The sequence below is a fragment of the Cyprinodon variegatus genome, unplaced genomic scaffold (genome assembly GCF_000732505.1).
Source record: "Cyprinodon variegatus isolate N-32 unplaced genomic scaffold, C_variegatus-1.0 Scaffold80, whole genome shotgun sequence".
Lineage (NCBI taxonomy): Eukaryota > Metazoa > Chordata > Actinopteri > Cyprinodontiformes > Cyprinodontidae > Cyprinodon > Cyprinodon variegatus.
In genome coordinates this window covers 421,301-432,606 of record NW_015150533.1, presented here as the reverse complement: position 1 = coordinate 432,606, position 11,306 = coordinate 421,301, and the positions used below count along the sequence as shown (strand labels likewise).

At 39.9% G+C, this 11,306-nt stretch overlaps 1 protein-coding gene across 8 annotated transcripts in view; it reads left to right on the top strand.

The window, feature by feature from the left end:
* The window catches only part of camsap2 (calmodulin regulated spectrin associated protein family member 2), a 48,365-nt gene that overhangs the window by 32,821 nt on the left and 4,238 nt on the right, over positions 1–11,306 (top strand). For 4 of the 8 annotated variants that reach the window (XR_001481193.1, XM_015373076.1, XM_015373071.1 and 1 more), the window contains 8 exons: positions 4,669–4,765; positions 4,921–5,017; positions 5,124–5,155; positions 5,242–5,311; positions 5,446–7,570; positions 8,874–9,010; positions 9,896–10,110; positions 10,552–10,624. Coding sequence is in view for 6 of the 8 variants with exons in the window: in XM_015373076.1 (XP_015228562.1) it covers positions 4,669–4,765; positions 4,921–5,017; positions 5,124–5,155; positions 5,242–5,311; positions 5,446–7,570; positions 8,874–9,010; positions 9,896–10,110; positions 10,552–10,624 (2,846 nt within the window). In the remaining 2 variants the exon portion in view is untranslated. Of the gene's footprint in view, positions 1–4,668; positions 4,766–4,920; positions 5,018–5,123; positions 5,156–5,241; positions 5,312–5,445; positions 7,571–8,873; positions 9,011–9,895; positions 10,111–10,527; positions 10,625–11,306 lie in introns of all 8 variants that reach the window. The other 4 variants (XR_001481192.1, XM_015373072.1, XM_015373070.1 and 1 more) reach the window with 1 other exon arrangement.

The window sequence follows — 11,306 nt, the reverse complement described above, 5'->3', positions numbered from 1 at the left end:
GAGCTCTTCTTTTGAATCTTTCAAGGCCAGGAAAATGGCCTAAGTAGATTTGGTGGGACTAAACACAGGACAGTCTCCTTCTCTCTCTCTGGCCGAAAAGGACTTGAAAGTTAAGCCCCATTTAAACTACCCTTTTGAAACCATGCTGAGATCAGTCCAAGCACGGTAACCGAGATAACTGTTGAGTGTAAATGGGACGCAAAACTGAACCAGACCATTTCAGACACAACAGAACCATGCTAAACTGGTACTAGTTCATCAGTAGGGCTCACTCAGTTCAGTTCAGGCTTGGTTCTCAGATAACAAAGCGTATAAGCAGTCAGCATCACCTCCTTACAGTCAGCCTCTGGAATCATGAAATTTCACACATTCTTGAAAATACTGGCTTCCCTACCGTGCCACGCAATTTCCAGTGATGATTCTGCTTAGCAGTGTGATAACCCTCAACATTCGTTGTTGTTTCCTGCGTCTTTAAGCCCTGATTAGACTATCGTTCTGTCCAGTAAATTCACCAAAGGCTGCCTTCTTCACCTGACTGTCTGCAAACAACGAAATATCACAATTATAACAAAACATAACTTCCTGAACGTTAGAGGCGCCGCCATGTCAGTTTGCTTGTTTACCTCTAGAGAGCAGTAGTACCGTAGATCGCCACTAGGAGATGAGGAACCGTGCAAGCGTGGTTTGTAAATGGTCGTAAGGAACAGAACTCGGTGGGGTTTACCAATCCAAGTTCGGTCCGAACTCGGCACGGATTGGTTTACAGAGGTTAGTGTAAATGGGGTTATAGTGCTCTTGAAAGAACCAGGCACTTGAACTAAACCCAACTGAGGATTGTTCACTCTAATCAATCAGTCTAAGCACGAGGTATTTTGCAAAGACAGAAAGGGCTACCATTTCCATCTAGAGGTGTGCAAAGTTTGCAGCAATATAATTACTATTAAACACCAGAAGCTGTAATGTTTTGTAACGTGTTTTTACAGTATTACATCACAAGAACTGATTAAATGTATGCTGTTATAATAGGTAAAAAAAACAAACAAAAAAAAACTATATCAGTATTCTTTGATTTCATAGCTGCATACCCTTTTCTGTTGATTTTATCACAGGTTGTGAAGATGCTGCACTTTACATTTGCATCTTAAAACAGGAGCTTTTAATGTTTGAGCTCAGAAGACAGTAGATCTTGGGTTGATGTGGAGGTGCAAAGGTTAAAGCTGATTTTATAATCTGAGTGTGTAACAACATTATATCAGTTTAAAGCTGAAGGAATGTCATCACATGATCCTACCTCCCCGCAGCTGTTAACAACAACTGATTGAAAAAAAGCATATGAGTTACAACAACATTTAATTTCCCTTTGGGAGCAATAAAGTATTTCTGAATTGAATTTGACCCAAACTGCTGCTTATTGCTGTCAAAGGGAGTCAAATAAAGACAAAAGACTGAGTTCTGTGTGTCCAGCCAGCAGCATTTTATTTTTCTTTTTGCTGATGCTGATTTCTGCAGGCATAAAACTGTCCCAGAGAGGCACAGTTACTGCCTGAAAGGAGCAGTAAAGCTAGAATGTAAAGAGAACGAGTCAGATTCGGTAACCTTGACCCAGATTTCCAGGCAGGCTCCCATCAGTGGCTGTGCTGCATTCTGTCACGCTAATATGGACCTTATTATAGAGGGGAGGGAGGTGTTGATGCAGAAGAAATACGAAATGGGACATAAGTAACAATACTTTGAAGCAATTAGAAAGATAAGGGAAGGGACTGAAGAGGAATAATATTTAGGATGGATTTTGTTAGCAAAAAGTAATTTTAAGGGCAAATATTAAACATTCAACAATATAATCATCATCTTTATTCACCTCATTTGCACTGCAGCATGTTTCTTAAAAGGTGTCCAATCCACTTTCAGCCAACCACAGACACAATGTGTTTGCATTTAAAGCCCAGCCCCCACAAAGGCATTTATTAAGTACATTACTAAGAGCTATCCTTAGGTAATGGGCTTGGCTACATAAATCATGTCAATCCCTCTCCTCTTGAGACGCTGTGCATTGAATTCCATCTAAGCACACCTAAATTACAAATAATGTCCAGAGAAGTGAGATGTTGTTCAACATGTCTGAACTAAAGGTTTTGCATGAAAAGTAAAGAATTAAATTAGAAACAGCTTTGATTAAAAGCACATTTGTTGCAGACCTGAGTGATAATTAGATCAGGTCTCCAAAATGGGTAAAGGATGCAAAGATCAGTAAAACAAGCTGCTTTATTAATATAGATCTAGAAAAAAAAAGAAACTGTAGATCAAAAGTGCTTCACAATAATAGTTATTACAAGATTAGGAATTAACAAATCAGTCAGTTAAAATTAATATTAGATCAAATGAATCTAAAAGAAATGTTAGAATAAATTACCTTTTTACTTAGAATTAGGACAAAAGAAACCTTGGAGAAAAAGTAGATCCTAACAGTAACTGAGCCACAAATGGCTGGTTAAAACAGAGAGCAGCAGCTGGTCAGCTGACCTCAGATCCATGGGTGGGCTGTAAAGAATGAATGACGCCAACAATTTACACTTATCCTAAAAACAATAACATTCATAATTTTTGTCTAATCGTTGCAGAAAGCCAGTGCAACGACACCAACAACTGAATAATCTTCTCCTCTTTCAAGTCACTGCCTTGTCAGCTAACATGAAATTCTCAAGTCTTTGTCTGAAATTGTAATATCTGCCTTTTTTCCTTCGGGAACTGACAGAAGCTCAATAAACTTGGCAGGAAACGAAAGAGTGGGTTTTCCACATTTGTGTGATTCTGTCTGTCTGCCTGCTGGACCCACATCCCTTAATCAACATTTGATCCTACTCCTAGTCTGAATTAAATCCCCCTGAATTGTCGGTGCCCGTCCTTGTCTCCTATAGACCTCAATGACATCATTTGTAGGGTGTGTCAGAGTGACCTGCTATTGACTTTTTTTATTGGCTTCAAGCAACACACACTACAAGTGCCTTTGGTGTTCTCATTATTATATTGGAGGTGTGTGTTGTGTGGTATATGGACATGTCCATCCCTGCAGAGTGGATTAGCTTCCAACCCCACCCAACCTACTCCTTTCAACTAGAAATGTCATTAATCACCAGTCAGATTGAGAGCTGAACACTTAAATCTCCAAACAGCCAAATCCGGCCGCTTTTGCAAACCATGCAGCGCCAGAAGTAGCAGAACCAATCAATGGGGAGATAGGTGGGGCAGTGGGTGCTCTGTGTGCATGCATGTCTGCTTAAGGGTGGTGTTACTCTACGGCACTCACACCTGGTATGTTTGCGGTAGATAGACAGGGGAACAGATGGAGAAAGAAAACAAGGCCTGAGCAGTTTGGATATATGGAGATCTTGCCATCATTCTTCTACAGTTTGCTTTTTTTTCTCCTATTCATCAAAGCCTTAAGGGATGTTTTGCAAGCTGAACATATTCAAAGGTAAACTAGAATGTCTGTGTAGAATTTTAAAGGGATAATGTTAAGTAAAAAAGGAAGTTTTATTTGTGCTTTTTAACAACAATGTGTCGTTTTACTTTCATCAGCTACATTGGACTGATTTTGTAGTTCTGTGCAGGAGCATGTGGGATCAGAGGAAGAAAAGCCTTAAAATGCTGCAGTACCAGCCACAGTATCAGTGGTGTTAATTGCCTCTATACCTCCCGGTGGGCTTTTAGCCTTCAGTTAAGGGTTGTTGTTTTTTTTTAAGTTAAATGTATGAGTTGTGCAAGTGTTGGTTTTTGCTTAGCCGAGCAAAATGTTGCTGATGAAGTGAATCAGGTATCTTTGGCACTGAGTTCTGCATCACTGCCTTTGTCTGGGGACCATAGATTGAGGGGTGGTTAGAGGGTGTGTTCCCTCAAGGTTACTCCTGCTTCACAGCTAACATGCTGCATATTGATGTTAAGAGTACTTCATTTAACAAACCTCAAAATGCATTTTCAGAAAAAAACAAGAAGCTGCTGAGAGTTTTTCTCTATTGAAATGATTACAAGTTTAACATCAGGTTTTTTTTTTTGGTTTTCTGAGTGTCTCTAAAAGTATACTCGCATTTGCAGCATTTATCACACATTTGCTGTGTTATTATGATAGATCTTTGTGGAGAGCAGGGAAATCTGTCAGCTCTACCTCCTACTGTATGTTGACCTGATTTAAACAGGCCATGCCTTGACACAGCAGTATAAAAAAATCAACAGCTTTCCCATTGTGAAGTAGGTAAACTGTTTGGTTTCACGGTGTTAAAGAAAACATAAAAACAAAAAAGATACCTTTTTGTATTTTTGTAGTTAACACTTGCCTAATACTGTCTCCAATACTGTCTTTATCAGTGAAATAATTACTGTATCAATCCTTAGAATTGATTTTAACCTACTGAAAGGAATGCTTCAGTAAATGATCTACCGTAAATGAAACCATTGGAATGAGAGGAACAAACTTGATTAAAATTCAATCAGTGCAGCTTCTCTTGGAGGCCACAGTGACACTCGATGGGGGAATATGTGCATTGCAGTTGCAGTTTAGTTGAAGTTGACTTTTTGAAAGTATTCATGTTTGTTTTTTCAGAGAATCCGTAGATCAGAGCTATTAAATATGGTTTATTCCTCTGTGTTTAATATTAATTTTTGTTTTCTTTTCAGAATAACTACCTGGTGTTTGTGGCAGAGTTGTTTTGGTGGTTCGAGGTGGTGAAGCCCTCTTTTGTAAAGCCAAGACAGCTTGGCAATGAAGGCCCTGGTAAGTACATTATATATGTTTGTAAATATTTTATAGAAAAACAGCGATAATATATACATATAGGTTTTTTCAAAAAAATATGAATTTTAATAGGGAATAGTACACTATTGTTTGGCATCTTTAAAGCAATTTTTGTCTCTGCTGTGCCCCTCCAGAACCTTCTTCCATATTGAAAAATATGCCATTCATTCCAATCTCCAAAGCTACCAAGAGAAGTTTTATGGAAAGACCTCCAAGTCCTGAAAGACCCAGGTAAACTAGCCCAGCAATGTTATGTAACGTTTTGCTGTCTCGTAAGATTACACTTAAGAATAAGCAAAAAAAATGACACGCCATCTTACTTACTGTAAATTTATAGTTTACCCCTTCGACCCCAGCCTCGTAATACAGGTAATTATAATTTCTAATGGCTGTGTTATTTGGTGATTTTGTTTGGGGGGTTTTCTTATTTATTTTTGGTTATTTGTGTAACTCAGGAGAGATCAAGAGGTCAAGCTCCATGTCCTTTGTTGATGGTAACATCGGCACATGGCCTAAAGAAAAAAGGTCAGCATCTGTGATATCTATTCAACCAGAGACGTGGTCTTTCTGGTCTATGAGTTAGTTTGTCTACTAATGACCTACCTGCAGATTTATCTAGTTACTTGTTTTTTTTTTTTGTCCTTTTTTTCTTATTTAAGGTCTGGGCCTTATGGAGTGTCATTTGACATCCCCTTTGACAAAGAGGATTCTAATCCTGCACCTTCCTCTACACATGGAATGGTTCGATCTATCAGCACTGATGAAGGTTTTGGTTTTAAGGTTCAACACATGCCTCGGGGAATGAAGAGGAACCTGTCGTTTCAACCAGTTATTTGTCAGAGCATTGGTATTCAGGAGGAAGGCTGCCCTGACAGCCTTGCAGGAATAGAGCCTTGTGGGCAAGCCTTCCCCAATGGACAGGGAATGGCATCAGCTCCTTCTATGGAGGAAGCTCTCCAAATCATCCACAGCCCATCTAGGCCACCTGTTGAAGGCATCAATAATGGCTTCTTCCTACACAACCAGGATGCCAGGGATGTTACTGTAGGCTCTGACCTTGTGTCAGAATCGGATTCCAAAGAACCTTTGAGCACCACAGACACTGCTGAGGTTGACACTGGAATCCACATCCGGACAGAAGACATGTTGGATGAAGATTCTTCTTTGAAGGACTGCTCTGTAAATATGGATCTAGATGCGGACACACCAAGCCCCTGTCCAAGTATTCAGAGTAAATCCCCTTCAGGAGTGAAGATGACCAGCTTTGCTGAGCAGAAGATGAGGAAGCTCAGTCCATCGGCACTAGATTCAGGCAGAGGCAGCAGCAGCTCAATGAAGACCACTCCAGAGGGCTCAGAGTTTGCGCTCCCACTGTCAGTCTCCTGGGCACCGACACCTGAGCACAGCCCCATCCGTCAACAATCAACGTCAGCAGTTACTACTCCGGCAACACCTGCGTCTGTCCAGCTTACCCCCAATGACCCTGCACAGGTCATGGCCACAGAGATGGTGCAGCTGAGGATACGGCTTGAGGAGAAACGGAAGGCCATTGAAGCTCAGAAAAAGAAAGTGGAGGCAGCTTTTACAAGGCATCGGCAGAAGATGGGCCACTCGGCATTCCTAAACATGGTGAAGAGGAAGGGGGATGGAGCCGCTAGTGGTGATGAAGGCGGACAAGCAAATGGAGAGGGAAAGTCTACAGGCGCAAGTCCATCGTTTAAATTTGGCAGGAGCAAGACAGATACACCTGATGGAGCAGAACAAAGCAGCACCCCCTCTTGTTGGCAGAAGACACCAGGCACAGGGGATGAAGGTGGCCAAAGCCATGCTCAGGTAACCGAAGCTGATCTCTCAGAGTATACGCGTTCTATCGAAAAGCTCAACCATTCTTTAGCATTCCTCCAGGCTGAGATGCAACGCTTAGCGCAGCAGCAGGAAGTGATCATGGCCATGAGGGAACAACAACATCAGCAAGCATGGGTCATCCCCCCTCCTCATACAAACCCCTCCCCACAGAAACACCCTCGAGCTGTTACTCGCTCTTCTGGACCTTCCTCTCCTGCCGACTCGCCTCGTTCCACCCATCGGTCTCCAACCAACATCAAACGTAAATCTGCTTCCTTCCACTCACGCAATCCTCGCACCGCTCGGCCTACTGAGCTGAAGGTGGCGCCGTACAGCCGCGTCCTGACAGCCCCACAGTCAGTCGACAGCATCCCAAGGCTGCGCAGGTTTTCTCCTTGCCAACCTTTGATGAACTCTTTTATTTACATGGGGGAGAAGCCAGCAGCAGCCAGTCCAGAAACGATAGACCAAGACGGGGATACCATCCAGGAAACAGATGCAGTCCTTTCCCCCAAGAATGAACCCACAAGTATTTGTGCTGCCAGCTCGTCTTACACTTCCACTAACTTGCAGAGAGAACAAGGTGAAGAAGATTCAAACTTCCCAACCCAGGAAATGGAAGCCCATACCTATGAAGAGAGCTCAGACCCCATGAGCCAGAGAGTTCAGGATTCATTTATTAATCTGAAACCGACCATAGAGTCTTCATACCCTGAGGTTCTGGCCCACCCGGTGGTAGAGACCTTCACAGTGGCACCTACAGAGATACCTTCAAAGCCAGAACCCTCCAGCCAGGCCAAAATCAGTCTGATTGAGGTTCCTCTGTCAGTTGTGAAGTCACTAGAGGATCTGACAATAGATGATGATTTGGAGCTGGAACAAGAGAATACTGAGAATTTGGATGATGAGCAAAAGCTCTGCCGAGGATTCTTCTTCAAGGTAATTTTAATAAACATTAATCTATCAAATTAGGTGTATCTGAGATTTTGATTTGTTTATTTTGTAGCAACTATTTCAAGAAATAACATAGCAGCATAATAACAGTAAAACATAGACAGAACAGTCAAAACACCTCTTTCAACTGCATTGGCGTGACACAGGGTAGCCATCTTTGTTTTGGTTAAAGACTCTTCTTGCACCAAACATCAGAAGATTAATAGTTTAGGAAAAATGTCTGTGGATAGCAATGTCTTCCTTTTACACCATGTGCGATTGCTTTTAGCTGCTGTCTGGACTGTGATGTAGGTCAGAAAAGTGGGGCTGCTGTGAATAATTCAGGCACAGCTGTGGAAATGTGGGGTGGGAGAAGGGCTGGCTTTTATGTGAAGCTTAAGGAAAATTTGACTTACAGGACTCTTAATTTTTAAATTTTATTCGACCTAAACATGAACAGAAATGCATTCAGTCAATAAATGCATGTTGTGAATATAACTTGAAAGTATTTATCTGCAATAGGTCTAACCAAAACCAACAAGATGTGGTTTATTTATTCATTTCCATTGTTGCGGTTATACTGCAGAATACTGAGATGTACAGTGATGCTTAAAATGAACATTTTCAGATATTTTTCAGTAAGACATACACTTTAATGCATATATATATATCTATATATATATATATATATATCTATATATATATATATATATATATATATATATATTTATATATATGTATACAAAAAGAATATATATATAGATATAGATATAATATATCTATATATACAAAAAGAAGATAGTAGTGATTGTGAAATTAAAGAAAAAGGGAAACATCAGTTTCCAGGTAGCCTCATAGTAGTTATATTTGTTTATTTATGCTTTTATATGTGTCGAGTTTTTTTCTTCCTCATATTTTCTGTTTCCCCCTGTTTGGTGTTTGTGATTTGGCAAAACTGAGTATTTGTGATTTTTATTTTTCAAAAATTGCTTTCTTTTTTGCTAATTCATATGTCATTTTGTTTCATTTGTTGGTTTCCTCCACCCCTTGTGTGGATCCTGGAGCTTATGCTTAATAAAATGCTTAATAGAAATGAACGCCAAACCTTTTCAGGTTTTAGAAAACTGTGCTATTTGTTCTTCTTGTTCAATACTACATTGTCTATTAGTATTTGCATTGTAAATAAATGGTGTCATAAGCTTTATTTTTAAGTTTTATTATTTTCTGAACAATCGTAGAAAGTCATTTGTATTCTCTGTAAGTACAGTCATTTAGTTACTAACGTCCTCATGTCTACTGCCTTCCTCAGGAGGATGGAAAGGCAGATGAGAACATGGCACAGAGAAGGGCAGCGCTGCTGGAGAAAAGGCTGAGGAGAGAGAAAGAGAGCCAAATGAGAAAGGTGCAGCTGGAGGCTGAGTTGGAGCAGAAGAAAGAAGAAGCTCGGTACGCACAATTATATCTTTCTTCCTTCAATTAGCTAAAAAGTTAGCTTAGTCTTTGCTTACATTAGAATTTGAATTAGTTAGCTTTTTTGTTTTATTCCAATATATATCACCAAATTTCTATTTTCTTCAGTTCTTTCATTTAAAAGTGAATTTTCTTGTTCTGTTTTTATTGATTCTTTTTCTATTAAAGGTAAAGTCGGTAACATCTGGAAACATTTCTGTTAAAACTGTCTCTATATTCAGACAGTAGACTATCAGAAAGATAATCCATTTCCTCTCTGTTCTTGCAATGATCCTACACCAAAGCAACCAATCAGAGCCAGCAGGACTGTCTTAGCAGTGACAGTCATGCTTATGCACGTGCTGCTCACACTCCTCCCCCACCATCATTCACACTTTAGATTGTGCTGCAAAAATTAAGCATATTGGTAATGTTTGTTCCCTACGAGTGAATTTACCAACGTTGATATTTGGCTTTCCTTGGTGACCCTGCCTGTGAATTCACCCTCTGCTGCACGGGGCAGGCTTTAGTGAAAGGAGCAGAGAGAAATGGGCAGGGAGCTGTAAGGTCAGCTGATTCAAATCCTTCCAACTCCCGACTGCAGCTTTAAATCTTTATAAAATCATAAGAATAAGAGGTTTCCACATTTTACGAAAGAATGCAGATATACTTAAATCCAGTGACAAAAAATAACTTAAATGATCTACAAATATTTAGATAAGATTAAATATTGTAGTATCCATTATGTCAACTCAAAAAGTTTTATTTATTAGACAAATCAACTCCATTTTTTACTGCGGTGGGGGTTGTGTTACCTTAGAAAGGATTTTTGGATCTAAATCTCAGTATTTCTTCTTCTTCCTCTGTTCGCAACCTGTTCAGACTTAAAGCAGAGGAGGAGCGTGCCAGGAAGGAGGAGGACAAGGCCAGGAAGGAGTTCATCAAACAGGAGTACCTCAGGAGGAAGCAGCTGAAGCTGATGGAGGACATGGACACCATCATCAAGCCTCGACCAGCCAAGCAGAAGCGAGGCCGACCCAAGTCCATTCACCGCGACAGCATGGACTCCCCGAAGACCCCTGTGAGAGCTTCCACAGGTAACTTTAAGGGCTCAGCGCATAATCAGATGTTCCATCATACAACTCATTGTCCAACACATCCTTGTTCTATCTAAGAAAATAGGTGCTTTACTATTTATTAGTGGCAAATCTAAAGATATTAAGCTAATATGGGTAATAAATAGTGAGAAAAGTACACAAGCATTTGCGCATCTTTAAGTTTAGCAGACTGAAATACAAAAAAAAACATCAAAAACAAAGAAACCAACCCTTATTTGTTGAATTATTTTTACATAAACTATTTAGGTCTTCATATGTTGTGTTCATCCATTTTATTGGTGTCTGAATGTTATCATTTCCACGACCCTGTTACTCTGTGACATGGCTGGCTTTGTTTCCATCAGTGGTGTCTGTAATCATGTCATTCTGTGCCACACCTTGTTGTCTCACATCCAGGTTCACGCCAACGTTTCTTTTCAGTCTCCAGCTTGTCTTTGGCTTCGCTGACCTTGGGCGACAGTGACAGTGTTCTCTCAGACAAAAGGGCGCCGAGGTAAGATGCTTTTATTAATTTATTAGTGCAAGCAGAAGAAACTGCAATAGAAACTGACCCTTTTTAGGGTTTTAATTTAGTTTTAACCTCTTAAAACCTTAAGTGGGTGTAATAAATCAGAATGCATAAAATTCCACCGGTAAAGTTTTTACCAGCAGGTGGAGCCATTGCGCGCAGCTCCAAACTGACACCAAAAGTTCCAAACCCCACAGCTCTGGAACTGTTATAGCTAGAGGTCTGAAATGTTCTGCATTTGTGGTTAACATGACGCAGAAAAAATATAGGACAATAAAACTTGCCTTTTCCCAAGAATGTCTTTATTACTGCTGTTCAAAAAGACCCATAATTTCCGAGAATAAAAAAAAAACAACTTTGAGTCATGTTTGAACTCATGCAGGTTGGTCCGTGTTCTAGTCACCCAATTTTAAATTGTATATTAGGAAACTAGAGTGTGTTAGCTTTCAAATAAAGTATTGCACATGTAATTTGCTTTGCCATTTGGGTATGCAAAATAGGTGAGGATTACCCAAAATGAGGTGGATGTTAAGAGGTTAAAACTTCAGGTTGTTATTGAGAACGCTTTAGGATAATGTGAGTTTTACTTTGAAAACCATTGATGAATAAGATTAAAGTATATATATATATATGTATATATATATATATATATATATATATATATATA